General features: G+C 51.4%; 12 protein-coding genes across 25 annotated transcripts; 5 read left to right on the forward strand and 7 right to left on the reverse strand.

Moving 5' to 3' along the window:
• Positions 1 to 209: 209 nt before the first annotated feature.
• Positions 210 to 515, forward strand: PPTG_04239 (hypothetical protein; the record flags this gene model as incomplete). Its single annotated transcript, XM_008898110.1, has 1 exon — positions 210 to 515. One exon carries the CDS (start codon positions 210 to 212, stop codon positions 513 to 515), a length of 306 nt encoding a protein of 101 aa, XP_008896358.1.
• PPTG_04240 (hypothetical protein) lies at positions 404 to 2,455 on the reverse strand. The gene has a single exon (XM_008898111.1). It carries the CDS (start codon positions 2,350 to 2,352, stop codon positions 1,159 to 1,161), a length of 1,194 nt encoding a protein of 397 aa, XP_008896359.1. The 5' UTR covers positions 2,353 to 2,455; the 3' UTR covers positions 404 to 1,158.
• Positions 2,456 to 5,858: 3,403 nt separating this feature from the next.
• On the reverse strand, positions 5,859 to 7,065 carry PPTG_04241 (AP-4 complex subunit sigma). 4 transcript variants are annotated; one of them, XM_008898115.1, is made up of 6 exons: positions 6,808 to 7,006; positions 6,642 to 6,734; positions 6,504 to 6,572; positions 6,396 to 6,407; positions 6,111 to 6,323; positions 5,962 to 6,031 (listed from the first exon to the last, which is right to left on the reverse strand). In XM_008898115.1, exons 1-5 carry the CDS (start codon positions 6,943 to 6,945, stop codon positions 6,201 to 6,203), a joined length of 435 nt encoding a protein of 144 aa, XP_008896363.1. In that variant the 5' UTR covers positions 6,946 to 7,006; the 3' UTR covers positions 5,962 to 6,031; positions 6,111 to 6,200. The 4 variants fall into 4 exon arrangements, with proteins under 4 accessions (XP_008896360.1, XP_008896361.1, XP_008896363.1 ...); XM_008898112.1 differs by having other exon boundaries at positions 5,859 to 6,323; positions 6,808 to 7,065; XM_008898113.1 differs by having other exon boundaries at positions 5,859 to 6,323; positions 6,396 to 6,572; positions 6,808 to 7,036.
• Positions 7,066 to 7,117: 52 nt separating this feature from the next.
• On the forward strand, positions 7,118 to 10,804 carry PPTG_04242 (hypothetical protein). The gene is made up of 7 exons (XM_008898116.1): positions 7,118 to 7,248; positions 7,316 to 7,359; positions 7,427 to 7,702; positions 7,772 to 7,837; positions 7,900 to 7,944; positions 8,010 to 10,029; positions 10,096 to 10,804. The coding sequence occupies exons 1-7, from the start codon at positions 7,158 to 7,160 to the stop codon at positions 10,629 to 10,631; spliced, it is 3,078 nt and encodes a 1,025-aa protein (XP_008896364.1). The 5' UTR covers positions 7,118 to 7,157; the 3' UTR covers positions 10,632 to 10,804.
• A 169-nt stretch (positions 10,805 to 10,973) lies between these two features.
• On the reverse strand, positions 10,974 to 12,179 carry PPTG_04243 (hypothetical protein; the record flags this gene model as incomplete). Its single annotated transcript, XM_008898117.1, has 5 exons — positions 10,974 to 11,044; positions 11,143 to 11,283; positions 11,344 to 11,566; positions 11,637 to 11,810; positions 11,865 to 12,179. 5 exons carry the CDS (start codon positions 12,177 to 12,179, stop codon positions 10,974 to 10,976), a joined length of 924 nt encoding a protein of 307 aa, XP_008896365.1.
• A 156-nt stretch (positions 12,180 to 12,335) lies between these two features.
• On the reverse strand, positions 12,336 to 16,903 carry PPTG_04244 (hypothetical protein; the record flags this gene model as incomplete). Its single annotated transcript, XM_008898118.1, has 7 exons — positions 12,336 to 13,129; positions 13,197 to 13,603; positions 13,674 to 13,832; positions 13,895 to 14,133; positions 14,199 to 15,263; positions 15,332 to 15,442; positions 15,503 to 16,903. The coding sequence occupies 7 exons, from the start codon at positions 16,901 to 16,903 to the stop codon at positions 12,336 to 12,338; spliced, it is 4,176 nt and encodes a 1,391-aa protein (XP_008896366.1).
• Positions 16,904 to 17,558: 655 nt separating this feature from the next.
• Positions 17,559 to 19,388, reverse strand: PPTG_04245 (CAMK/CAMK1 protein kinase). Of its 11 annotated transcripts, XM_008898127.1 has the most exons (8): positions 19,131 to 19,388; positions 18,968 to 19,040; positions 18,773 to 18,897; positions 18,622 to 18,708; positions 18,402 to 18,555; positions 18,077 to 18,339; positions 17,935 to 18,013; positions 17,559 to 17,864 (listed from the first exon to the last, which is right to left on the reverse strand). In XM_008898127.1, the coding sequence occupies exons 1-8, from the start codon at positions 19,266 to 19,268 to the stop codon at positions 17,635 to 17,637; spliced, it is 1,149 nt and encodes a 382-aa protein (XP_008896375.1). In that variant the 5' UTR covers positions 19,269 to 19,388; the 3' UTR covers positions 17,559 to 17,634. The 11 variants fall into 11 exon arrangements, with proteins under 11 accessions (XP_008896375.1, XP_008896373.1, XP_008896367.1 ...); XM_008898125.1 differs by having other exon boundaries at positions 17,559 to 18,013; XM_008898119.1 differs by having other exon boundaries at positions 18,402 to 18,708.
• Positions 19,389 to 20,153: 765 nt separating this feature from the next.
• On the forward strand, positions 20,154 to 20,902 carry PPTG_04246 (hypothetical protein). Its single transcript, XM_008898130.1, has one exon. The coding sequence runs from the start codon at positions 20,163 to 20,165 to the stop codon at positions 20,817 to 20,819; it is 657 nt and encodes a 218-aa protein (XP_008896378.1). The 5' UTR covers positions 20,154 to 20,162; the 3' UTR covers positions 20,820 to 20,902.
• A 167-nt stretch (positions 20,903 to 21,069) lies between these two features.
• PPTG_04247 (hypothetical protein) lies at positions 21,070 to 21,627 on the forward strand (the record flags this gene model as incomplete). Its single annotated transcript, XM_008898131.1, has 2 exons — positions 21,070 to 21,147; positions 21,205 to 21,627. 2 exons carry the CDS (start codon positions 21,070 to 21,072, stop codon positions 21,625 to 21,627), a joined length of 501 nt encoding a protein of 166 aa, XP_008896379.1.
• A 1-nt stretch (position 21,628) lies between these two features.
• Positions 21,629 to 23,669, reverse strand: PPTG_04248 (hypothetical protein). The gene is made up of 4 exons (XM_008898132.1): positions 22,395 to 23,669; positions 22,254 to 22,330; positions 22,001 to 22,177; positions 21,629 to 21,938 (listed from the first exon to the last, which is right to left on the reverse strand). The coding sequence occupies exons 1-4, from the start codon at positions 23,611 to 23,613 to the stop codon at positions 21,744 to 21,746; spliced, it is 1,668 nt and encodes a 555-aa protein (XP_008896380.1). The 5' UTR covers positions 23,614 to 23,669; the 3' UTR covers positions 21,629 to 21,743.
• Positions 23,670 to 23,692: 23 nt separating this feature from the next.
• Positions 23,693 to 24,512, forward strand: PPTG_04249 (hypothetical protein). The gene is made up of 3 exons (XM_008898133.1): positions 23,693 to 23,874; positions 23,940 to 24,058; positions 24,119 to 24,512. Exons 1-3 carry the CDS (start codon positions 23,738 to 23,740, stop codon positions 24,451 to 24,453), a joined length of 591 nt encoding a protein of 196 aa, XP_008896381.1. The 5' UTR covers positions 23,693 to 23,737; the 3' UTR covers positions 24,454 to 24,512.
• PPTG_04250 (hypothetical protein) lies at positions 24,451 to 25,583 on the reverse strand. Its single transcript, XM_008898134.1, has 4 exons — positions 25,443 to 25,583; positions 25,092 to 25,348; positions 24,874 to 25,023; positions 24,451 to 24,814 (listed from the first exon to the last, which is right to left on the reverse strand). Exons 1-4 carry the CDS (start codon positions 25,504 to 25,506, stop codon positions 24,476 to 24,478), a joined length of 810 nt encoding a protein of 269 aa, XP_008896382.1. The 5' UTR covers positions 25,507 to 25,583; the 3' UTR covers positions 24,451 to 24,475.
• Between the last annotated feature and the right edge of the window lie 18 nt (positions 25,584 to 25,601).

A 25,601-nucleotide genomic window follows, 5' to 3' on the forward strand; every position in this document is an offset into this window, starting at 1 on the left:
ACGGCGTCCAGGTGCTGTGTGATCAGTGATTACTATTAGTAAGTTGAGGTCTTTGGTCTCGTAGGATTGAGAAATTCGATGGTAGCTATGCCTATTGGAAAGCAGATGGGGAATAAAAGTAAAATAAATGCTCTAACAAGAATCAATCCTCATTCTGGAATTGTCAAACTGCAACACAAACCTTCCTACCAGTCTTCAAGGGTTCAAGTATGCACCTTACCACTATCCTCGCGTTCGCTACACTCGTGCTGGCCAGCGTTATTTCGGCCGCAGAGGTCAAGAATGATGCAGCAACCCCCGCGCCTGTGTCAAAATTGCGCAGTGAGATCAACGTCGTGCCGCCACCCCATAAGCTGCAAGCCGGAGAACGTCAATTGGGTATATTGGACTGGTTGTTTGAGAGCCCCACAGCAGCACCCGATACGCCAGCACCTGCCTTTAATTTTGGTAACAAAAACTACGACGACGGTGGACCCTTCAGCGGACCGTTCTGGGATCCGAACGCAACCTTTTAACGCGCCTGGCAATAAGGCTAAGTCATTTTGTTGTGGACAGTGGAATCCTACAATAATAACAGCGACATAATCTGTTTCTCGTGAGCTTCGTCGGCTTTTGCTCTCCTCTTTGTTCTTATCGCATTGCGCCAAAGAATCAAACGCTCTTAAGAAGCTGAAAATGAGCATCGTAGAGGTTTGTGGGGCTCGATGATTAGAAGCGTCGCGTAAACTACCATCTCGAGTTTTCGACGAGAGATTTCACTTCACTTCTCATTTTTTGCCTTCTAGCATCGATCAAGCTCACTGAACAATGCGCTTTGCGTCACTACTCCCGATTATCGCGATGGTCTTCGTCAGTGCCATCTCAGCCAACGAAATGCGAGGCGAAGCGCCCTCATTAAAAATTCAGGATGAATCACGAGTTGCTCCACCTTCTAGAGAACGTCAACTCGGTATTTTCAGCTGGCTGGTTGATAGCCCCACCGCGGCGCCAGCATCTGACGACAACAACGGCAACAATCCCATCTTTGGTGGAGACATCTTCAATCAAGACCCGATTTTTTCTTAAGTCGCTCCGCTCATACTGTAGAACTGTGTAAATCTGTTCAAACAACTTTTTTTTTAGCTCTTCGAACCAATTTCTGTCACTTCTCGATTGAATTTAAGCAGCGTTTTCCAGCACAAGCGCAATGCCCTGTCCGCCGCCAATACAAGCAGATCCCACCGCGTATTTCTTGCCCGTGCGCTGGAGAGCGTGCGCCAGGTGGGCCGTGATGCGGCTTCCTGAAGCGCCAAGCGGGTGTCCGAGAGCAATCGCGCCGCCACTCTGGTTCACAATCTCCGGGTCGATCTCCAGCTCCTTGATACAGGCCAGCCACTGGGCGGCAAAGGCCTCATTGATATCGTAAATGTCAATGTCCGACTTCTTCAGTCCCGCACGCTTCAGCGCACCAGTGATAGCAGGCACGGGGCCAATGCCCATAATCGTCGGGTCCACACCCGACACCTGGTAACTCACGATACGCGCCAAGGGCGTCAAGTTGTGCTTCTTCACGGCATCCTCACTTGCAAGCAGCACAGCGCCAGCACCGTCCGAGATGCCGGACGCATTGCCCGCCGTCACGACTCCGTCCTTCTTGAACACAGGCTTAAGCTTAGCCAGTTTGGCCATATCTACAGTGCGGGGGGACTCGTCCACGGCGAACTCCTCCGTCTTGCGTCCATCCTTGACTTCAATAGGTGCGAGCTCAGCGTCGAACCAGCCAGCGGCGTGGGCCTCGGCCCAGCGTGTCTGACTGCGAAGACCAAATGCGTCGCACTCCTCGCGCGTGATATTGTGCTTGTCGGCCAGGTTCTCGGCCGTCATGCCCATAGGCGTCTTGGCGTACGAGTCCGTGAGGGCGGACCAGAGCGTGTCCTGCAGGTTCAACCCGGCGCCAAGTCCTACGCCAAAGCGCGCCTGGTGGCCATACACGGCAAGCGGGCTCTGTGACATGTTCTCAGCACCGCCGCAAAGTGCGATCTCGGCCTCACCCAGTAGAATCTCCTGCACTCCGCCTACGACGGACTGGAAGCCGCTGCCGCACAGGCGGTTAATGGTGAGTGCGGGCTTCTCCTGCGGGATACCGGCCTTCAGCTGCACGTGACGCGCAATGTACGCGCCGTCCGGAGACGTGGGTGCTACGTTGCCCACCTGTACCATGTCCACGAGCGAAGGGTCCAGCTTGGCGGCCGCTAGCGTCGCCTTGGCTGCGTGAGCACACAGATCCGTGGCTGTGATGTCCTTGAGCTTGCCGCCAAAGTTGCCGAACGGCGTGCGCTTGGCCGCCACGATGTACACGTTCTTGAGCGTCATGGAGAGGAGAGGGGCTCTGCGTCTGTCGGCAGGAAGATTGCGGAGTGAGGCTGACGTTGCCAAGGACCCCCGTTGAAGTTGTCGAGAAGATGCTGACGTGAACAGTATTTTAAAACCCACACGAAAATCACCCAAAACTATTTAACCCATCAAGTTGTGGGTTGTTGAAAAAATGTATTCACCCACAACTGGATGGGTAAACATTTCAAAACCCACATTTAGGGATAGTTAAATTAATTCGACCCACAAGTCTAATGTGGGTTTTAAGAACTTTGGGTTTTCACAAATTACTGAGATACCGGTTACAACACCGGTTTTTCTGATCAAGCGAAATCTCAGCTGTTGGACGATTGCAACCGGGCAAACCTAATGACACTTTGAGTTTTTGATCGTTGTTGTCGTCGTTAACCTAAATACTTTCTTCATATGACGCCAATTTCGCTGGAGGCTCCAGCGGGGGATCCAAATAGTCAAAAGAGTCGCGACGCCGCTTACGGCCGAAGTTCTGACGCTCGATCTGCCATGCCCGTGCAAGTTCGTTGAACTTGAACAGCTTGTTGGTCTCCATGACTTCTGCATTGAGCGGGCGAGCGTAGTTCGCCTGAGTGAACACAGCACCGCTAGGCACCGCGGTCGCGGGGATGGACAAAATATCTCTCGCAAGCTTCGCCAGCGACGGGAAGCGCGTTTCGTTCGACTTCCACCACAAGAACGGGTCTGATCGCTTGTCACGAATCAGCGTCGCATCAAAGAACCGATCTACTTCATCACCGTCGATCGTGTAGTCCGGCATGCCCTCACCAATATCCAGCAGCTTCTCGAACGTTGTGTACGCCGCCGAAGCATCATGCCTCGCTTGGTCGTCATCCAGTCGCGCGTCCGAAAGCGCGTCGTACACGTTCGTGCGCAGCATTTCTCTCAAAAACGTCTTCTTGGCAGCCTTGTCCACCGACTCGTTGGAAAACCGCGGGTCCAAAATTTTCGCAAGCCGGAAATACGGTGACGAGTGTTCCGTGTGATACGACTCGAGGCTGGCTTTTACTTTCAGGCACACCGTTTGAATCTTGTTGAACGCGCTCGCTGTAAAATCCGAGGCCGATGCAGCAGTGCTCTCGCAAAGCCCCACGATCGCCTTGCAGACATTGATGGACGTGCTCAGCGAAATGTGCTTCTGATCGCTTTGGCACGTTGCCATCTGCATACACTTCTGCAGAAATGTAGCCACCCACACCAATAAATCCCACTCGATCTCCTCCAGCAAGAAAACACTCATGTTATGGGTGGCGTCACCATATAGAGCGTTGATAGTGTCCTTTATCTTGGCGCTCTCCAAGATCATTGTAATAGTTGTCTTCCAGTTCTTGGGCGAATCCAAATTCGGCAGCTGATCTGGGTATTGCAGCCCCACTTCAGTTGTACGCAGCGCAAAATGCTCTTGACTTTCCGTCGTAGACTTCAAAAGAGAGAGCAAGGAGCGGAGCTTGACGATCTCGTGGCGAATTTCCTTGAGCGCCGCCAATACGCCCGCGTGAATGAGATGACCCAGACACGTCACGTTCCAGTCCGGGGCAATGTTATCTAATCCTATAATTGATTTGATCTTTTCACGAAGAAAACCCATACCCACACCCGACTCGTTACCCGTAGGTGTCACTCCACAGAGTAATTTGCTACCGAGGCCCCAGTTGTTCTGAAGCACATTGAACAACAAGTCCGACATGAAATAGGCGTTAAACTCCGGTGGGCAGCCTTCCAGGCCAACTTGGATGGTTTTATACTCCCATTCGGCATTGATCCAGTGCAGATGAATGGCCATATACCCTTTGTACACTGACCCCGACCACGTATCGCACGAGAACGTAATGCGACCAACCACGGAGCGATTAATATACTCCCCCACACGCGTGAATAGCGCATAATACTTCCTCTCCATGGCCTTCTGCAAGGCATCTACCGGCGGAATCACCGGTTTTACACCTACAGCGGCCAGAACGTCCAGGAACTTTTCATGCTGCACCACACCCAAATCCTGCTGGTCTTCTACGATCCACTCAATCAGCGCACTGCTTAAATTTCGCATCCGTTGACGCTTCATGCCTACATAGCGACATATCGTTTAAAAAAAAGAAAAGAAAGAAAAAAAAAGTCATCCAATTACCTGCTTGTTCGTCGATCGGCATCACAATTGTGTCTTTCTTCGGCGTGGCTGCCTTCTTGCCAGTTGCCCCTCCATTAGCTGCTGCTCCATTGGCGTTCTTCTTGGCTTTCTTGCCAATAGGCGTGCCATTAGGGAATTCGTTGTGCCGCTTGGCGTGTCGCATCATCGACGACGTGCCATGCCGCGTGCTGAAGATCTTGTTGCAGATCGAGCACTTGGCTGAGTCGATGAGTCCATCGCGCAGGCCGCTGCTGGAAATTGGCGTGAATGTTTCCCATACGACACTCGTGAGCTTCTTCTTGCGCACCGTCTCCTCTTCGAAGGTCGCTGACATGGAGACCGGTCGCTTGGGTGGCAGCTCTATGCTGGTCTCGATCCTGCCCGCCGCAGCGGCCCGCGCGGGGATGTCCGCGCCTGCCCAGCTGTCCTCCACCGTGGCCCAGGCGCTGAGCTCGCTCCCGTCACTAATAGGCTGAATTTGAAGAAGAAAATGACATGTTCGGCATGGCAGATCAAGAGCGGAGAGAACAGCGGCAATTAGTTAGCGGGAATGGCAACGGATGCAGAGATATACGCACACGCACACAACACTTGGACTCGACCAAGCGAGCAATTCACCAGTGAGCCTGGAGTTTGCAACTCAAGGGTTGGCGGCTCCCTGACGGGCCGCACCGCGCCCATTGGATGAAATAATAAACTTGATATTTGTAAGACGAAGGGTAAACGGGTTTGACTGGCTCCCCGGGCTCGGACCCATACAATCAGTAATACCGAAGCTGTCGCTATTGACGCGGCCTCGAGTCTGTAGTAGAGCGCTACAAACGCTGGAGCAGCATTAAAGGGCACCAGTGTGAAAAAGCTAAGGAGTAGAAATATGAATATGAGCAGGTTGTGTCTTGTTTGCTGAGCTACGCTCAAGCTCGAGAGGCAAAGTGCTACCGGTAAACCGGTTTAATTAACGGTTTGGACCGTTCCAGACGTGGGTTCTCGACCCACATCAAGCACTTCAACTTCCTTTGAACGGAAGCTTTCATGCAAGTCGCACTCTGACGCGTAGGTTCTGTTCATACAGGTATTAGAGGTAAAAATGGTGCCTGTGTTATCGTGGCAACGAACCTGTGGCGCTTTGACGACAGAAAGAGCGATTCCGGGCAGCGAAACTGCAAAGAGAATGAGGACTCAGCTGCTAGGTATGAGAATGCGGCATTTTTTCACTGCTGGACACATTTACCGACACATTAACCTGCTGCGTCGTTGATCGCACCAACAACATCGGCAGGATGATCTTTAGTTTGGGTCAGATGATCTTCAGGTCGGATACTTTAAGTACTAGGAAAACTAAGCAAGAAGTTCGCAAAGTGCCCGGTAATATTGTCGAATGAGGTAAAGCCCGAGCCAGCAGCAGCGATAGGCTTCTCGAGCATATTTCGACTGCTGACTCGGGCTTACCTATGCATAAACAAAGTATGTGTCAGAGTTAATCAACGCCATCATTAGGCAATAAGACATTGAACTCGAGTTCTGGGACACAACATGAATAATAATGCATAGATAATGCACCTCGCGTGAGTATAAGACCATGTATTCATGCAACGCTTACCCGCTCGCTGCGTGGGTGCGAGTAAACTGTGCGCAGACTACTAACAATTTCTGCTATAATCCATTCATCCCCACGAAATGGAACGGATGTCTACGACGCCTTCTCCATGAGGTGGATGGGTTTGAGGATGGAGATCTTATTCGTCTCCACGATGTATCCGTTCATCACCATCTCGTCCAGGATAAAGTGCGCTTTCTCCAAGTTAAACATGATCTGCATGTTAACAGAAAACAACGGTGTAAGTCCTACAACATGTCCACATATCTAGAGAAATAAACCACTCACGTCGAGCTCGCACTACAGTCACAGCACAAAACCAATAGCAAATACAACAGTAACAACACACAACCGTTACAACTGCACCATCACAGACCAACTCGTCCCTAAACGTACCACACTCTCGAAGTACTTGTCCATGGTCTCCACGAGCGCGTGGATGAACTCCAGGATTCCCAACTCGTTCTACAATATAGTCACACCATTAAAAAGCAATCCCCATTGCAGTATATTACTCGTATTCAGCCCACGCACCTCTGAGTCGTCGTCCTTGACGCCGACGATGAAGAAGAGCGACGCATATCTTCTGTAAATGACCTTGTAGCCGCGGTACTCCACGAACGAGCACTACACAGTCACGTACACACCTGTCCAGTCAGTATCTGCTACCGCATGCAACTAGAGGGAGGAATGGACATACCTGCGTCTCATTGCGACCCAGACACTTGCGGATGATTTCGGCCTCAAGCGCCACACGCTCCTGGATGGACAGGAAGTCGTAGTACTGCGCCAGCCGCGTTTGGCCTTGCTTATTCACCATCAGTACGAACTTGATCATGGTCTACTAGTGTCGGGGGGAGGGAGAGGCACGAGAACGGAGTCTTTTGCGTCACTTTCGGAGCTGCTCAATGCGACGTTAGGCAACGTGGCCAAATATGGAAAGTCGATTGATTTTCGTTGTATCATTTTGACAAGGTTATGTAAACCACACAGTGATCTTTCCAAGTTGAAGTGGACCCAAACGCCGTTGTTCTGCTTATTCTGGAGACCATGATCTTCGAGGCGCTCCAGCAAGTGCTGAACGAGTTTTTCGTGGACGTACAGGAGGATCATGTGTCTTTCTACGCCGGTGATCTCTTCGGTCTGTTTTTAGTCTTTATCTCAATGCCCGTCTCCGTCTTCTGATCGCTTACTTCGCTGTTGTTCAGAGCCCAGCCACTTCAAGCTCAACGACGTCTTCCTTCAGACTTCCGTGGGGATTTTTTTTTAATCATATCAGTAGAAATATCTGCATAGTAATGACCTATTTCTCCATTTAGCTCGTCAACTCGCTGCAGCTGCCGTTCGAGCTGTCTGCCGGATACCTTGGTAACGTCACGGTCGAAGGTCTTGTCGGGGCTGTGGCTGGGTGGCCACTGGAAGTCAATGTCAGTGATCTATGTCTCGTCCTGAAACCCCACAAAGCGCAATGGGAGAACGAACTGCTAATCCGCTATGCGAGAGAGCTCCTTGTCGCGATCTGTCAATGTTTCGGGAGGCCAGCAACCGTTAAGAAAGACAACGCGTCGTTCATTTCTCCTGCGAAATGGATATGGGTGTGTAGAGCTGTTTAATAACTCGATTAAGAGCATCTTTTGGTAACATTTACTGTGACTGAAATGCAGAATCGAATCAAAGCGGTGGCGGCGGATATGATCATCCAGTTGGAGCGCATTCACATCCGAGTGGAGGTACGTGCTGCAATTCATGGGGATTTTCTCGGATATTTGACATTGGAATCGTCTGTCTACAGAGCCCACGCAGTGACAAACTTGTGGCCTATGGGCTTTATATCCCTGTGCGTACAGTTTTATTGATATTATGTTGAGATAAAAATCATGATGCTTACTTGCCTGCTTTTAGTTGATTCGCTTCGCACCGCGCGAGGTAGAAGAGCAGATTTTGTACCGACGTCAGCAACCTGGTGTCGTGTATCCCAAGGCATCTGATAATTTCTTCTCCAAGCTGCTCACGATTGAAAATGTATCATTCTACACCGACCTCGATGGCAGCACGTACTGGACCGCACCAAAAGAAAGCGAGACAACCCCAGTTACAACAGAAAACCCACTTGCCGCTGCTTTACTCACATCCCTAGATCCAAACACTCGTCAAGTCTTGCTTCAAGATTCGTTGAAACGTTTCAAGGAGTGTGCTCTAAAGTCCTTCACTCGCACTGAACACCGCGAATTAGCGTTTATTCGCGTGGTCTGGATTAAACTTGACTTCAAACGAGCGCAGCAAAATCCCAGCGAGAATAAAAGCTCAACGAGGCCTGTACTGACAGCAGTGGACATCGCTACGGAAGAGATCGAGGTGAAAGTTGATTTTGATCAGATAGCAATGATACTGGTAGAGCTGGAGCACGTTGTTGAATACTTTAAACGTGCGCGTTCATGGCAATGGCGTCCTTCCTGCATCGATCGAGAGCATCACGCTCCGCCCAGTGTCAAGCTATCAGCCAACGCTCTTCTTCCTTTGCCAATCAGTGACGAGGAACGTGCTGCATTGGTTTTCTCCATCGATAAACAACGTAAGTCCAGACTCTGGTTCCGTGCCATATGGAGATATGCTTTCCGATGTATTGTTGACCAAAAGCGAAGGTCAAAGCGAGAGGATTATCAAGAAATAGATCCCAGAATTTGGTGGCGCTTTGACGACATTGTTGACAAAGAACTCCAACAAGTTCGTCGTCAACGCTACATGCATTTGTATGCACGTAGTCTGAGTCCCAGTGCCATGGAGATTGCGTTATACGGTCGAGGGAAGGCTCTTTTGAGCTTAAGCTCTCAGGCCCAGACGGGTGTTGGTATACTACAGTCTCCTCCAGCATCTCCAAGACGCCGTCCTCTACCAGAATTTGACCCACTGACTCAAGTAGAACAGTGGGAACTCTCCGACTTCATTGTCACCATGTCCGTGTATGAACAGCGAGTATGTCGAGCTCTTACTGAGCAGCAGCTTCGAAGAGATTATACTGCGGCTCCTCCATCACCAACGCGGAAAGTCTCGTCATCGATGGAGTTTTCAGTCGCACCAGCCGAGTCAACGTCGCACCATGGTCGAAGCTATTCAGTCGATAGCTTTTCTTCTCCGCCAGCACACCAACCTGTCAGTCCAGACGCTGAGCATCGTCACAAGAGAGGAATGACTATCGGTTTTGCAGGTGATGAACTGTCGGTTCGTCTCGCTTCTCCTCCATCATCACGACCTCATGCCGCTTCGACCAGCGATCTACCGAGTCCAACCAAACACGAAAGTGCGTTGGATTTAGAACCACTTCGAGCCTGGATCTTCAAGCAGCGGCAACTGGGACTCCACACGACGTCTTGGTTTGAGAAGCAGTTCTTTCCGAATTGGATTCTCAATCCATCCAAGGTTATCCCCTTGCTCAACTGGCATCTTGGTCCACTGAGAATCAGCCTTGCAGCAGGTGATTCTGATCACGTACAGACAGCCAACCGTGACATTGGAGTCGACATTGGGGTTGATGGCTGTAGTGGCGCCATGCTTCTCAGTAGAGCACCATTCCTGCGTATTCTTGTGGAAGTACGTGTTGGACTTCTCCATGTTACCTTGATACGACAACCTCATCTTCAAAACGACGAGAGCAGGGTGGATTCAGGTATAGTCACGGAGTACAAGTGGATCTCAAGCAACTACATTCGTTCACCGGAAGACGGATTCTTTTACGTTGGACTCAAGTACTCCGTGCATGAGGTGGCAGCGAAGCCCAATGGAAGAGTTCAATTTGTGGGGGGCCTTGACGAAGAGCTAGGTCTAAAAGGAAGAATGTGCATCGGTCCGATCAAGATCGACTGCAACGAAGCTGCGATCAGAGCAACAATGGGTCAGACTGTGGCAGATGAACTTCAGACGTCAAGTAAGTATCTTTGCATTCGTCATTACCTTCGTATTCCCCAGCTAATACCCGTCAAACTTCCAACAGATATGGACGTCGCGACGTCAACGCACTTCTCCGTACTACAACATGCGTATAACAGCTTCGTCGGTCTCGTTGTTCATCTGCCGAAACGAAAAGGAACACGGATACGCAATCCGAAGGACATTAGTCCACGCGCCAGAAAGAGACCTGGTGTTTCTAATGTACCTGCTCCAGTCCAGCCAGATCAGCAGCAGCTTGAGCGAAGTGCGAGAAGGACGCGAATGTTCCACGCAGTGCTGCTGCGCTCTTCGACATTTGAAGTAGAAGTTGGCACACTGGAGCTCAATCTGTCAGCGTACAGTAGTCACATCGAAAACGCTCTCCGTGGTCAAGTACCAAGAAGTATTGAGGCGATCAAACCGTCAGAAACTCGAGAAGAAGTGAACGTCATGCTGCCTACGATGGCATGTCGACTCCATAACCGACCGGCGATGAACGAATGCATCATGGATGTCGGCGGTGCTCGTGTCATCTATCGATCCACCAAGCAAGGCCGCGCAGCGGTAATTCGCCACCTCGCACAAGTCTTCAAGCTCTAGCCAAGACCTCAGTTCGGTACTGCTCACGTTGATATGGCCAGGTAAATTTCCTTCTTCTGCTTCCCCTCTCTCTTCGGCAAAGTGTCTAGAACTTCATGCCCTCTGTTCTTAAGTCGTTCCGCCCCAGCTGCCTTGTTTCGATCAACGCGAGTTTTCAGCGTAACTCTTGATAGGCTTCTCCGCATGAGCTCTTCTTCACGAGGTGTCAGCGACGTGTCGTTCGGCGTGTGCCATGCTGCGTCAGACTTACTTAAACCACCGATAGCTGGAGTACTTGTCGAGGTGCGAAGCTTCTGCTCTCTCAGTGATTGACTGATAGCTTGGTTGCTTGGAGTCGTATGGTCATATCCTCCAGAGGCTCTTGTATTCAGTAGCGGAGATCCGACACGGGATGGACTTGGAGACGTGCATGTCTTTAAGCGAGATGCAAGTAGAGGTGGACAGTACTTGTTACTAGTCGGGTTCAGCGCGACAAGCATGTCGTTCATCGAGGTTGTATTGCTGTTAATACCGCCACCAGGTTGCCTGAATTTGTCTTGAAATCTTCTGTCGTTCAGTAATGGGTCCACCACGACACGCTGATACCGCGAGTTCCGTTCCAATAGCTCCACGAAGCAATCTCCTCCTTGGTCTTCATCGTCCGATAGAACTCCTACCGCAATCAACAGTGTAAAACAAGCTCATGTGACGCATATAAACAAGTGTTTCGTACCGTCGCCGTGCATCGGTATCCGTCCCATTGGAACACTCAGCACTTTTGATGAGCCTGCACTCCCGCTTCTTAGTATCTCGTCCAACGTAGATTTCCGACGAAGTCTCGGTCGTCGACTGTGCTGCTCCGTCCGCATCTGCTTCTGGCGATATTTACGCGCGATCTTGCCCATCGTGTCGTGGAAGAAGGTAATGTAGTCACCCAAGCGCTCTGTTATCGTCATCTAGTTTATAATCAAGACCGTAAGAAGAACACCACTACAATTTACAGCATCAAGTTATCCGTCATCGTACCAGGTGTGCGAGGATGAAGAGTAGTCGAAAGAACTCGCTCTTGCCGAGTGGTGGCTCCTTTGGGCTCCATTTGGTCCAGCTCGCCCGCATGATCATAGACACCGAGTTCTTGTGGAGAGTTTCCGTCTTAGCCTCCACCAGTACAAAGGCAAGGTCGTAGTAGACGCTACGCAGCTAATAGACAGTTAGATTTGCGGTGACAAGCAAGAATTCAACGGGTTTTCTTACAATATCCTGGTCGATCACTTGTCTTCCATGTGCGTAGAGCTTCCACCACTTCTCCAAACATTTCTCGATAGAAGGCAGTTGAACCATAAAGTTGATATCCAACACAGTGTCGTCCAAGAAGCGCAGCAAGTCCTCTATGTTCATGGAGCGAGCAAAAGGACTCTTGACATATTTCGCATTGGCGTCAAGTTCTGCTTGGGTAATGGCATCTGCACGTTTTGCATGGGCTCGCTTCCAGTCGTCGATAGCACGCAACGAGCTCACGAAGAATGGCATCGTCTCCCTCATCGGGTACACGAGCTTCTGCATCGGCATAGCTGTCAAGAAGAACCTCACTCAGTCGATCCAGAACTTGCGGGTATCATCTATTTACAGCCAAATCGAGGATCACCAGGCTCTAAACATAATCACAATTAGAGTTTTTGGAAAGCTGGGGAGTTCTATCACTATCATAACGTTACCTGCCATGTTTCAGCCTCCAAAGCCCGGAGGCCCAGCTCCTCGTCCAGCACGTTGTCGAGGATCTCGAGGATTAATATTACCTCTTCCAGCACCATTATTCGCTGGTCGAGAGAGGTTCGGAGGGGGATTTCCAGCGTAAGGTCCAGCACCATGCATCGGAGAAGGAGGAAAGGTCTGTACTGGGCCACGGAGAGCAAAATATCCTGGAGGAGGTTGAGGCGCCATAGCAGGTCTTCCTCCATGTTGCATCGGCATGTTCATAGGTGGAGGTTGTCCGTACTCACGCGGTGGAACTTGATTAGAGTATTGCGATCCTGGGCCTTGCAGAAATTGCTGTTGTGGCGCGTACTGTTGCACTGGCGCTCCTCGCCCTCGTCCTCGGTTGCCACGTCCACGACCTCCTCGTCCACCGCGTCGTCCACCGCGTCCGTCATTCCCTCGTCCTCTTCCTTTCCACCCGTTGCCCATCGACCCGTAACCGTCAGCAGTCATCGATTGATCGTATTGCTGTTGGGGCCCCTGGTGATGATGATTTCTCGATGCTCCTGAATTCCGTGACGTCTCAGACGGTCGTTCCATCGGCTTCAACGTGAGCAAATTGCACTTCGGACTATGCACATGTACAATACAATGGTGGTTATACACGTGATCCAATAGAGCCGACCAAGGCTTCGAGGAGCGGAGCGTGTTCTCTTTTCCGATCACGTAGCAGGCAAACTTCGCACGCGTTAGAGCCACATTCATACGCCGGATATCATTCAAGAAACCAACACCAGCTTTGGGATCAGCTCGGACAGTGGACACTATTACACGCAGATACATCGTTAGAAAGCTCAATCCGTTCCAAAGACAGGTCATAACGTCACGTACGAATGATAATGTCCTTCTCGCGTCCTTGGAAGCCATCGACAGTGTTGATCTCGACCTCTTGCTCATAGCGGTCGCCCAATACGCGGCGGAATTGACTCTTTAGCTCATCCATTTGCTGGCTATACGGAGTAATCATACCGACCTTCCCGGCGATCGCGTTTGGAGGACAGGAGTTCTTCAGAGTGAGAAACAAGTTCACTGCTAGCTCCGCCTCGCCGACATTCATGCGCGATACTGACTTTGTAGAATTCTCTCGACTGCTGAGCAGGTTCCAGAACACCAGCGGCATGAAAGCAGGTCCAAGACTGTGGTACGGCTTGACGTATTCGTCGCCCTTTACATTGTCGCCATCTTGAAGCTTGCCGCCATAAAAGTAATTCCTGGGGAAGTCGGAGATCATAGGGTGACTAGACGAGATATAAACAAGTGTTAGTCAACTGCATCATAGCAGCCGTTCACGTAACTATGGATACGTACCTTCGGTACTGCGTTCGCAGCATATGTACAGGATGCTCGCAGCTTTCCAGTCGCTCAAACAAACTCCGCTCGTACAGGGATTGGCCGCTGTTACGCGAGAATACTGTTGCTGAAAGCTGCTGAGGATCGCCAACCAGCACGCACTGTTTGCTTCCAAATCTAGTATCGAAAGAATGAAATTGTTAGCCAAGCACGAGCCAATTGATCAGGGTGCTACGTACTTCATGGGGATAATAGTGGAGAGTTCGACAGCTTGGGCTGCTTCGTCCACTACGAGTACATCGTAGCGAGCGCTTGCATCCAGTGCAGCAACACCGGCACTGCTCAGTGTTGTGAACACAATGTGTGCCGTATCCAGGAACGAAACTTCTAGTGATTGTCGTGTGGACTGAGAGAGTTTTCCTCTCATCTCGCTCACTGCTTGGCGAGCGAACTCAAACCGCTGTAACTCCAACTTGACCTAATCAAAACAACAAGCAGAAACGTCAGTCACTCGATTCATGTAGCCAAGGACTGAGCACGTACCTCAGAGAGTTTTTCCAAGCATCCATTAATCCGCTGAGCCATGGCCACATAGGGGTGATACCGTGAGTAGTCAATTGGGCCCCATTCCTTCGTCTCTTTTGGTGCAGCCGGTGGGGGTAAGCGTGGAGACTGAGGCATCATCATAGTCGGGGAAGACGGAAAGTGGCGATCATCAGGAAGATCGCTCGGCGGTGGGGGTGATAATGGAGGTGGTGGTGGCGGTGATAACGGAGGTGGCGGCGGTGGCGGAGATGACGGCAACGGACTGTTAGGTGAGTTGATAGCAGCATCGTGATATGCAGTCTGAATAGGTCCCAGCGCCACCGACAAGGGTTTAACCTGTTCGCGAACTTCCGCGTTTGGTTCGTGACCTGGTAATGGTTCGTCCTGCTCAGGTGTGTCGTTGTCATCGTCATCGTCGACTTCAATAGGTTTGCTAGACGATCCATCCTCGCTTGAAGATGTTTCCATTTCTGTTTGTCGCTGCGGTGGAGCAGGGAAGGGCTCGTCTTGCTCCTCCTGATCTTCCGTTTTGACTTCATGGGCTGCACCTGGGAGGGGTTCATCTTCTTCAGAGTTGCTGCCATCATCCAAAAACGCGTTTAAAGCCTTCCCGCTTGCCTCAGCATTAAAAGAGCTCTCCTGTTCGTCCCACGCCGGTGGCGGGGCTCCAAAAGAAGCCGGAAACTCTTCATCTTCTTCCTCTTCTGGCATATTTGCAGCGACTTCACCGCCTTCAAACGCGCTCGTGCTGTGTATTGAGCTTTCCTCGCCAGGGATCTCAGGGGCAGGTGGCGATGGGGGCGGCGGAGGAGAATCAGGATATGCGGTTGGCGGTGGCGGGGGTGACAATGGCTTTTGTTCAAGAGCAGACGGCGGCGGCAAATCCAGCGGCGGCGGTACTGGAGAAGATTGAGCTTCGGCCGCTGCACGTGCTGCAACCGCAGCTTGGTTCTGTTGTGCATCATGCTGTGCAATCTCCTCTAGCGCCTTAATAGGGTCGTGCTCGATCCAGGCAACAATATTCCGTAATTGGTCTCGCAGCATTAACGAGTCGCGCTCCACCTGAAAACTCGCACGTTAGCAAAACGCCCACAACAAACAAACAGCTGAGAGGTGTTGTTTCTACGTACCACCATCAGTTCATGGCGTAGGCGGCCAATATGGCCCTCAAGAACTTCCAGCGGCTGGCTGCAGATTTGATCGACTTGGTTTTCCAGACCTACGCTTTGGACACTTGCACTCTAACAAAACGTTAGACCACACTGCATAGATTACCACAGACAACTATAGCAAACACGTACCAACCCTCTTCCAACGCGCACAATTTTAGGGAAATATCGCCGCCCTTCTCCATCACAGAATCCCTCCTCGATCACCTTGCTCACAATGTTGTCCACTGCTGCATTGGACGGCGCCGTCACCAAGATGTGAGGCTTTTCATTCCCCACCTGAGCCCACGCTTTGGCTGTCTCGCTATCCGGTCGGCGCGCCACATCCAATACAGCATTGTAATACCGATTATACTCGCGCAAATGCAACGAGTTCAGCAAACCTTTAAGCGTCGTAGTCTTGCCTGTACCTGGAGGACCCTTAATCAACGTGAATCCCTCTGACGTCGCTGCTGCTGTGATAGCTTCTCGCTGCGAGTCGTTGAAAGTTCTCGAAAGCCACTGGACATACTTCAGACCCAGCGAGTCCAGCTGCATAGTCCCTTGCTTGTGTTCACCAGACAACAGCAACGGCAGCAGACCGTAATGACTGCAATCGCAAAGCGCTCGGAATTCTCGGACACTGGTAATAAGGTTGTTGAGCTTAAAGAGATAGATGTTCTCCTCCTTCTCCAGCGCTCCCAATCCCGATCTCAATATCGTCATAGTTAATCCCTCTTTCGACGCTCTCTGGGTCGCCACAATGGCCAAAAACCCTACAGATGAGGTGTCCTGTGCATCTTCGCCGTTTGCTTCGATCTTTACGCCTTTAGACGATGCCAGAGCCTTACGAAAGTAGTCTTGGTCGGGCGAAATCAATACTAAATCATTCATAAACAGTTCGTTGAGGTGATCCCAGCCACCCTTGCGTCGCATACCAGGGATATTCTGCTTCTTCGGGTCCACCCGGATCTTGCAGCTCTTAGAAATAAACGTCGCTCCAAAGCCTTTCACAGTCACTGGGATCGGGTTGGGACGGTCCGTCGTCACGGCATTAATCGTCTGGGCCTGCACTTCCTCCAGCGCCAAAGGCTTCCAGACCGAGAAATAGTGTTCATACGAGCGAAACTTGCTCGGTACCTTCTCGACTTCTACCTCCACTTCGCCTTCCTCGGACCCATCGTTCGCTATATTGAGCGAGTGACTGCCCTGTACTTCTCTTCTCAACGCCTCGTAGAATTTCCACTCCAAAATCTCGTCGAAAAAGTTGTCCAACGTGTGATTCGACGGCACGCCGCTGTACGAGACTGTGGCTTGTCTTCGATCGGAGTTTACTTGCATATTGGCGCGTTTCTGCTGCTTCACAGGTCGTCGGTGAGCATCTGGAGCTTCGTCCTTCATTGGGAACGACGCATTTCCATTCCGTTTGGTTTCTATCTTGGCTGCAGCTGCAACTTTCTTCACTGCTTGGGCTGCTGTCTGCTTTATCTTAACAGGAGGCGGCGGTGGAGTTTCCAGCATTTTGGTCGTGCGTTTAACCTTCTTCATCTTCATTTTGGCTCGTCTGGGCTTCTTGTCCTGGTCCGAGTCGTCACTGTCGATGACTTTCCGCTTATTGACTCGAATTCGGCGCTTGGCCAGTTCTTCCTCGGAGGACGCAGAGTCCGAGAGCTCTTCAGCTTGTTCACTAGTGTCTCCGTCCTCTTCTGCGTCGGGTTTCCACTCGTCCTCGGACTCGTCTGCGCCCTACGGCCAGAGCAAGCAAAGACCCGGTCAGAACGAAGCGTCTTCTCTCTAAAATGCTACGTCTACTGCGGCCTTTGAGGCGCTAGGGTGCTTTAAAACGGACCTGACGCACGCGTTGCGCGTGTTGTGCGATTAATTTGGACATCCGTGGAGCGCGTGCGCCCGACGCGGCTTCTAGACGCGTGGAGCGCCGCATCTTGTACGGATTAAGACAAGGAACGAGGGATACTTCAACTATACAAGCCTCGTACGCGTCTCACAGAGCGCCAAATCACACCGGATCTGCGCGACGGGGAGAACACGGATCTCTTCTTTCCTACGAGGCACTTTGCGTAGGCAGAGAAGAGCAGCTGCTTCTTGGGCGGCGACGCGTGCGGTCTCGGCGAGCAAATGAGCAAATGAGCAGACCAAGTGCGCATTGGGTGAGATGAGGTAGCGCGAAGGTTGTCTGAACGTGATGTGCGTTCAAGCGACATTCAGATCAAAAGGCACTTCAAATTGGGCAAAAATACACTTTACATCGCTATGCTTAGCGGAGATCAACGCGACTGTCTCCGCACGCTGATCGTCGGTCCATTGCCATTGCAGACTTCGACACTGTTGCCGTTTGCGTGTGGCATGCGGCCATTCATCTTCTGGCTCACTTTTTCCTGCTTGATAGAGCGCAGGTAGTTGGGAGACTTGAGGTACTTGTTGGGCGTGCGAGCACCTGTGACCCACGGATGTGCCAACGCCTGCTCTGCCGTGAACCGGTTGGTCGAGTCCACCTCTGTCATAAGCGCACATAAGCAGTTAAGATACGAAGCAAAACGAGTGATCAGTGTGGTTCTTGTGCCTACCCAACAAATTGCGGAGTAGATCCTTTGCGCTCTCGGACAAGCCACTGGCCCAGCGGGGAAAGCGGAGGCCAAACTTTGCCTATACACAACTCCGTAAGCAATCGGCGACTATGAATCCGTATCCGGAGCATCTGCCACGTACCCGAGCGGCCTTTTCGTTGGCGATCTTGCCGCCATCATCGTCGAAAGGCAGGCAACCGCAGAGCAAGACATACACGATGATCCCTAACGCCCACATATCCACAGACATGGAATATGCTTGACGTTGTAGCATTTCCGGCGCGAGATATCCTCTAGTTCCCAAAAAGGAGGCCGTCTTGTCGTCTGCGTCCAGTAACTTTGCCAGCCCGAAGTCGATGATTTTCACGGAGGCCCCACGCGACTTGCTCGTCAGCATCAAGTTTTCTTTTGCAATGAAAAAATGTTAATATCGATAGCTGCAACAGCAAACATTATCACATACGCACCTGGCTTGAGGTCGCGATGAATAATTCCACGTGCGTGCAAGTAGGCGACAGCCGACGTGATCTGACGGACAATGGTGCTCGCTTCCACTTCCGACAGCGTCCCCCTATCGACGACATAGTCAAACAGCTCGCCACCACCCATATATTCCGTGACCTGGAATAATGCATCCAACATTGAATACTGTGTAACACGTTCGTTCTTTGGTATACAAATACGCACCATGCAGATCTTCGATTCGGACAGGAAGACGTCTTCAATGTGAATGATGTTCGGGTGCTTTAGCGACTGCAGTACTTGGATCTCAACCTTCGTCATCACCAGAAACGTTAGCAAACCAACACGCCGTTAATACCATAAATCCATAACTCACTTGGAATTGCTCCATCACGACGTTATGCTCTCGCTCGACAGCGCGTCGGTCAATGATCTTGCAAGCGCGTACAACTCCTGTGCGTCGTTCGCAACACTTGTATACGACCGAGGTGCCTCCGTGTCCTGTTAATATCCACACAACAACATCAGAGAAACGTCCATGATCTTTCTATTAGCAGCCACAACGACGCACCAATCTCGTCCAGCATCTCGTACTTGGATTCCATGCTCCCGCTGCTGTAGGACGGACCCAGCAACTTGATAGGCTGATGAATGGAGCAACATCACAAAACAGTCAGTCCGTCAGCAGTTCAAGCTACGAGTATTGCCCATTTTCCAAGTGCATGTGCCGGTACCTGCGGCGCTGACGTCACATGCGGAGACCTGACAGCGTGCATGTCCCGGTCATGCTTGAAGCCGTTGGGCCGCCTCTTGCCCGGCTGCAGTTCATCCCGACCTTTCACTCCGCAGCACCACGACTGCGCAGCGCCCATTGAATCTCGGTATGTGCTTGGAACGCGCCAACTGAATCCTCTCGTCGGCAGATTCTGTACTGCGAGTGATCTGCCTACAGATCTCTTCAAGACCCGAAAATGATAAATGATGAATCCGATTTGACAGGTAAACGCCCTTCTTTTTTTTTTTTTCAAAACAAGCAAGTTTGGCTTTTCAAAGTGTTGCCATGGTTGAGCCCACAGCATTGGCCACTATGAATACGGAATACATGTAATGCGTTTTTCTTTCAGTGTTATTCAGCTTTCTTAGGCATGGTGTCTGTGGTAACAGCATCGAAACTCCACGCCGTCGACTGCCATGTGTGATTGATGCCGACGGGTCCACCAGTCGAGCGGTGTATACCCTGTACGCCGGCTGTGACAGGGCAACCAGTGTGAGCAATCATCAGGCCTACTACCCTCGCGTCAGGCATTACGAGGCACGGGAGTGGTCTGCATTTCTGTATGATATCGCGAACACGTTCTCTGCTAGAGACTCTAGTCTAGAGTAAGGGCGGACTGTAAATCGACGTGTTTACTTGGTTAGTCTGCGGTTTTGTTCGCTCATACGTATGTGATCGTCACTGTTTGCCGCTCGCTGCCCGTTAGAAGTCGTAACTTATGAATCTGTTTTACACATCGATGTATTCGCTGTCATGATGAGGACCCTTTCATCCTACATACAATACTCAACACATAATTAACGACACATCGGCAGTCCGCATGTCTTCTTGAGCTATTGGCATTGCTAAAGCACTCGCATCCAGCACCTTGCCCTTGAGGACGAGGGATAAAAGAACATGCAAGACTACCTTCCATAGGTTCAACGACCAGAGTGATGGTCCTTCAACGTCGCTTCGATCACAGATGGCTACATCCAACGCAACCTTTCACATGGCCGACGACGAGGTGACGACGCTCAAGCGCGAGCTGGAAGCGCTGAGGCTGCAGCTGGAGCAGGAGCGTAAGAAGAATGCTCCTGTCCAGGGCGACGACAGTAGTGATCCCAGGCAGGAGCGCAAGCCCGAGCAAGGGGCAACTCAGTGTGACGAGAGCTCCATGCCGAAGCGGCTAGGTGGCGACAAGAAGGCTGCTCCATCCTCAAAGGAGCCGCGCATCTACGTGCAACACGCTGCAGTAGGAGCCCGACGTGGCAAGTGGTGGCTTCGAGACCGCCAAGTGCTCTCGCGCGCTGCAGCGGATGAAGACGGCACGGTAACTCTGAAAGTGCGAGAGACCTGGGCCTGGAGCGGCCGGACTGTGATCCTTGACAAGATTGTGCAACTAGACGAGAAGCTGCGGGCAACGGAGGTGCAGAATGAGAAACCAGAGATCGAGAAGGAGGGGCCCGTAGACTCCGAAGACACGACCAAAGTGCCCAATGTAGCTACTCCCTCTTCAATGCAGCCATCCGAGGAGGCAGAAACAAGCGAGACAGCAAACACAGCCGGAAAAGAAACAGTAGATTCAATGGTGGCGGTGGAGCAGTCAACAGCAAAGGCAGACGACGAGGTGCGCGAAAGCTCAGCGCCAATGGTTGATGCCATGTAGAACGCAATGAACCCGACACGAAGGGTGGTGAACTTTAACCTCTTCGATTCCCAGTGGCATTAAATTCAAATCAGACTCTAAAGTTTTTTTTTTTTTTAATGCTTTTACCGATGACTGCTTGTGTCCATCTCACCGAGACGTCGCTTCAATCGCAACTTTATGTCCTTCCATTATAAACCCTGCCGATAGCAGCGGACGCTGCGAATTCCTCAGTTTCAAAATTACTTTCTCGACAACAAGCACCGTAACAATGGAGCCGATGCGACGTCCCGGTGAAGTGCCCACAGGCTACGAGAACTGGACCATCAACGAGACTGCGCTGCTTGCGGTACGACCGCGAGAATGCAAATGCAGCCAATAACCAAACTGACCTCTTAAAATGCAGGAATCCATCGTCGAAACGATCGTGTTCGGAGTGACATTGCAGTGGAACATCAAGAGCGTGAGAGATTTCGTCAAAGCCGCCAACGCCTGCAAGACCGACGAGAAGCTCCCCGTTTGGTTGTCCCAACCTCGAGGCCAAATCACTGAGCAAGTGTTCAAGAGCGACGTGATGGCATGTCTAGCAGAGGTCGCTGGTGGCCAGGCCCGGGAGAACGACTTGGCCCCGAACACGTTGCAGCAAAACTTCAACATCTCCAAACGCCTCGGCCATCTTGAGGACGACTCGTTCGTCCAGTCATGCATGGCCAAACTCGATGCCGGCAGCTGTCTCGCTGCTGTTTTTGTTCGCCAGGAGCCGGCTTTTGGGATCGAACATGTACGCACCAGCCCTCCACTGCCACCAAACCGGCGGGTTTTCTATTGAGGACTGAAGGGAGACAGTATGTACGCCACGTTGTTCACATTTGCACCACACGTTTGGATAATGAATTCTATCCCCCTGGTTACCAACGACTAATCGTTCTAATGAGGCAAAACAATTTACCACTCGGAGACTGCGTAGTCCTTGAGGAACTGACCATATAGCGGTTTGTCCGTGTTGCCTTGTTGATACAGAGCAAAAATCGGGTCAAGCACACGAGCAGCAGCGTCGACCTCGTCTAGTGGCGTCTGGAAGTTGTGAGTGTCAGCAATGCGAACAGCCACGTCTCGCGGGTTCTCGTCGTTAATCCAGCCCTGGCGGAAGCAGAGTAAATTAGCCTTCATAACGCAAGCCAAAGTAAAGGAAATGTTCTTACCGTGTCAACACTGGACATGTAAATGCCTTTCTTGGCAAGATCTTCAGCACACGTTCTCGTCATCATGTTCGCCGCAGCCTTGGCCATGTTCGTATGCGGATGGTTCGGTGTCTTGCTGCGGTAGAACTTGCCTTCCATCGCACTGACATTAATGATAAAGCGGCGTTCGTTCGAGCTCTTAAGCGTGAAAAGCAGACACATACAGCAGTGAGAAGCAATATCAAGGGGTACACAACTTATAAGTCTCCGGTACCTTTTCGAGAAGAGGGATGGCACGTTTATTGAGGATGAACGGGGCCATCGTATTGATCGCGAACACTTCCACCAGCTCTGCAAATAAATAGCATAAAAATGAGTACTAAAAGCAACTCCAGAACCCGGCATTCCAACCTACCCATGGTTTCGATCTGGTTGATTTTTTTGACCCATGAGTTCGATGTGCGGAGATCCACCTGCTGCTGGTTGTTATCCACTTGACCCTTTGGAAACAAGGTTTCCGTCTCTGCGGAATGTTGGTCTTCAGCAACAAGTGGCATCTGCGAAAGGTGCACGGATGCAGACGCCGATGCAGTAGCAGTGGAGATCGCCGTCGATGAGCCTCCACTGGTGCTAACGATTGCAGCACCATTGACAGAAACGCTCTCACTCTCGACGTCCGTTGGGGAACTACCAAGAAGGTTTGCGTTACCCCGAAGAATTTGGTTGACCTTAGCCATTTCTTCCGGTACCGGTGCCACCTCGCACTCGATCAGGTGCTTGTAGTAGTGCACTGGTCGTCGAATCGTCTGAGTCGCGTTGTTAATCAAGATGTCGAGACTCCCACAGGTCTCCTCAATATGGTCCATAAACTTGTCGATCACGCCCAGGTCACGAAAGTCCATGCCGTAAATCTGCAGTCGCTCCTTCCAGACTTCAAAATCCTTCTCCTTCGCATACCGGAACGCTGCATCCTTGGGGAACCGCGTCGTGGCCACCACCGTCGCTCCACTACGCAGCAATTTCAGTGCAATCTCGTAGCCAATCTTCACTCTCGCACCCGTGACAACTGCGATATGTCCGCGCAGATCGGCATTCTGCAGACGCTTCTTGTAATTGAGTTCGGCACAGGATGGACACAGCCGATCGTAGAAGTGATGCAGCTTACGGAACTTGACCTTGCACGTGTAGCATGCACGGTGGTAATGCAATTGCTCCGTTTCTCTCTCTTCTTTCTTCTTCTCCTCTTCTCCGTTCTCCTTCAGGAGCATCGGTTCATCAGCAGCCGCGACACCGTCGGGTACATTGGCTAGCAACGGGTTCTGCGCCTGCAACGCTGCCAACCGCGCGATTCGCTCTGCGCGCAGCTTAGTGTTGTTCACGTACTGCTGATCCAGAGCTTTCTGCCTTGCTCTCTCCACCTTCTTGGCTCTCTTGCGCTCCTGGCGCGAGTTGTCACTTGCTGCTGAGTTCCCATGGAAGAATTTGGCGCGCAGATCTGCAATGAGAGGGATCAGCGCCGTCCGCAGTGGCTTAAAGCGCGGAGATGACTGGAACAACTGGTGAGCTTCCTCTCCATGGAGCTTCTGCAGCGTAGCAATGCACGCGGCAAGCTCCTCTTCGCCCACCTCGCTCATTACCAGCAATTTGACAGCGTTAGAAATGGCTACACAAAATAGTCCAAGGGATTACTTGTGAAAAGTAAAATGGGTCGCACACATTTTAGTCCTTGACATTTCCCGCCAAAAAACTCGAAGCAACATGGAGCACGAGCATGCGGCAAGTTTGACGGCTCGCGCTGTGAAGAAGGCGCTACCAGAACGCGCGATATTGACCAAGGATGCCCGACAGACGTTGAACTCTGCGGCCAGCATGTTTACACTGTATTTGGCGTCCATGTACGTCAGTTGGAGCATAGTTGCCTTTGGTGGATCTGGTAACTGATAGTCAATTGTTACCGCAGTGCACACGATACGTCGGTGGCTAACAAACGCAGCACCATCACATTGAAGGACGTGCTGCAGACTCTTCGAGACGCAGACTTTGAGCACTTTATCGAACCTGTTGAGGCGTGTCTGCAAGGTCAGGTAGCCTATAGAGGAAGGAAATTGAGTCACTTGCTTACTGTTATTGCTGCTACAGAGGCAAAAGCTGCTGCGAGTCGGAAGAAGAACCAGAAAAGTATGGTTGAAGAGGAGGAAGGTGGAGAGACTACAAACGAAGTCGCAGAGCAGCTAGATGAAGTTGCAATTGACACGAACGAGGAGGACGGCGGTGAAGATGAAGGCATGATGTCGGTTGATGAGCCATCGGATGCTGAGAACGGCGGGAATGCCGATGAAGACACAGAGGAGAAGGGATCACCTGATGAAGCTATGCAGGGTGAAGCCAATACCGAACAGGAGCCCGACGAGACTACAAGGGAACAGAAGACACAGGACGAAGACGACTCTGCGGAGGCAATGGAACAATCATAGACGCTAAGCCAACAGGATAAGTTTATTCCATGGCTACATCCTCGGTGGCTTCCACCTGCACGCCTCCTATGATCCCTCTGCGCTTGTCTGCGTGCTCCAGCACCGCCAGACACGATGTGGAAATTGCATCTAGAGCTTGACCATATTTTAGTCCGGACAAGAGCCCGATGTTAATGACGTCGTAGGGTGAACGCAACAGAATGTCGCGAGTAGCACCACTGGCGAACACCAGGTTCTTGCCACCTGTGAGGCGGACGAGGTTGCTGGCGTTGGAGAAAAAGTATCGTCGTCCAGCGGTATCACCGAGGCACGGTGTGTATGTGATCTCAAAGTAGATGTCACGCTTCATGGCGGCAGCAATCTACAGACCATTCAAGGTTAGTACAGGAACGCCGTACACACAGAGCTGTACGCACGCACCAATGGCCGCTTGATCTGGAATGGCAATCGGTTCGTGACGTCGAACGTGATCAGGTCAATGTCGGCCTGCTCGCACAGGAACTGGAACACCTTGGGTGTCGCCGCTTCGGCTGCCACGATGTCGTATCCCTTCACTACATCCGATGCAGTCTGCAACAAGCAAAAAAAAAAAAAAGGTGAGCTTCTGTCCACATCTACCACATCGGCGCATTTCTTACCAGCTTCTGCGCGTCCGCCACTTCCTCCAGCTTCAGTGTGATGCGCTTGCGTTGTCTGGACTGCGTTTTGTCAGTCGAGGTCGCATCCTTCAGGTGTAGCCCGTTGCTCAGCGCTGCCGTATAGAGCTTCGCCTTCTTTGTAACCTTACTGCTCTTGTCCTTTTGTGCCGTTTGCGGCAGATCTGGTAGCGCTGTCACTGGCTTGGGCTTCTCGTTTCCTTCGCAATCCACATTGACACAGACCGTCGCGTAGCCCACTAACAGCAATTTCGTACCGGTAGCAAACGCAATTAGTCTCCGATTCAATACACCATTTCCATTCAATGACAGTCCACAATTCTCTCGACATACATCGCTGCAGCTCGCCAGCCGACACCCTCGCCGTCGCGCGCACGTTCAAGTCCACATACACCATCACTACTCCAGCGCTTGGTCGTCAAACCTTGATCAAGCACGTCTAACAGCTAGCTGCAATTATATCATGTTACTGTTCGTAAAAACAATCTGTAA

Source organism: Phytophthora parasitica, assembly GCF_000247585.1.
Source record: "Phytophthora parasitica INRA-310 unplaced genomic scaffold supercont2.6, whole genome shotgun sequence".
NCBI lineage: Eukaryota > Oomycota > Peronosporomycetes > Peronosporales > Peronosporaceae > Phytophthora > Phytophthora nicotianae.

Bases quoted from the DNA above. Each gene is read 5' to 3' on its own strand.
- PPTG_04240 (XM_008898111.1), bottom strand. From the start codon at position 2,352: ATGACGCTCAAGAACGTGTACATCGTGGCGGCCAAGCGCACGCCGTTC.
- PPTG_04241 (XM_008898112.1), bottom strand. From the start codon at position 6,945: ATGATCAAGTTCGTACTGATGGTGAATAAGCAAGGCCAAACGCGGCTG. The intron at 6,735-6,807 runs GTATGTCCATTC...GTGACTGTGTAG, and splicing joins TGGGTCGCAATGAGACGCAG to TGCTCGTTCGTGGAGTACCG. The intron at 6,573-6,641 runs GTGCGTGGGCTG...ACTATATTGTAG, and splicing joins TCAAGGACGACGACTCAGAG to AACGAGTTGGGAATCCTGGA.
- PPTG_04242 (XM_008898116.1), top strand. From the start codon at position 7,158: ATGATCTTCGAGGCGCTCCAGCAAGTGCTGAACGAGTTTTTCGTGGAC. The intron at 7,249-7,315 runs GTCTGTTTTTAG...GCTGTTGTTCAG, and splicing joins CTACGCCGGTGATCTCTTCG to AGCCCAGCCACTTCAAGCTC. The intron at 7,360-7,426 runs GTGGGGATTTTT...TTCTCCATTTAG, and splicing joins ACGTCTTCCTTCAGACTTCC to CTCGTCAACTCGCTGCAGCT.
- PPTG_04245 (XM_008898119.1), bottom strand. From the start codon at position 19,268: ATGGGCGCTGCGCAGTCGTGGTGCTGCGGAGTGAAAGGTCGGGATGAA. The intron at 19,041-19,130 runs GTACCGGCACAT...TCCATTCATCAG, and splicing joins ATGTGACGTCAGCGCCGCAG to CCTATCAAGTTGCTGGGTCC. The intron at 18,709-18,772 runs GTGAGTTATGGA...GTGATGACGAAG, and splicing joins TCGTGATGGAGCAATTCCAA to GTTGAGATCCAAGTACTGCA.
- PPTG_04246 (XM_008898130.1), top strand. From the start codon at position 20,163: ATGGCCGACGACGAGGTGACGACGCTCAAGCGCGAGCTGGAAGCGCTG.
- PPTG_04248 (XM_008898132.1), bottom strand. From the start codon at position 23,613: ATGAGCGAGGTGGGCGAAGAGGAGCTTGCCGCGTGCATTGCTACGCTG. The intron at 22,331-22,394 runs GTAGGTTGGAAT...ATTTATTTGCAG, and splicing joins CAACCAGATCGAAACCATGG to AGCTGGTGGAAGTGTTCGCG. The intron at 21,939-22,000 runs GTAAGAACATTT...TGCTTCCGCCAG, and splicing joins ACATGTCCAGTGTTGACACG to GGCTGGATTAACGACGAGAA.
- PPTG_04249 (XM_008898133.1), top strand. From the start codon at position 23,738: ATGGAGCACGAGCATGCGGCAAGTTTGACGGCTCGCGCTGTGAAGAAG. The intron at 23,875-23,939 runs GTACGTCAGTTG...TTGTTACCGCAG, and splicing joins ACACTGTATTTGGCGTCCAT to TGCACACGATACGTCGGTGG. The intron at 24,059-24,118 runs GTCAGGTAGCCT...TTGCTGCTACAG, and splicing joins TGTTGAGGCGTGTCTGCAAG to AGGCAAAAGCTGCTGCGAGT.
- PPTG_04250 (XM_008898134.1), bottom strand. From the start codon at position 25,506: ATGGTGTATGTGGACTTGAACGTGCGCGCGACGGCGAGGGTGTCGGCT. The intron at 25,349-25,442 runs GTATGTCGAGAG...AATTGCTGTTAG, and splicing joins GGCTGGCGAGCTGCAGCGAT to TGGGCTACGCGACGGTCTGT. The intron at 24,815-24,873 runs GTGCGTGCGTAC...AATGGTCTGTAG, and splicing joins TCCAGATCAAGCGGCCATTG to ATTGCTGCCGCCATGAAGCG.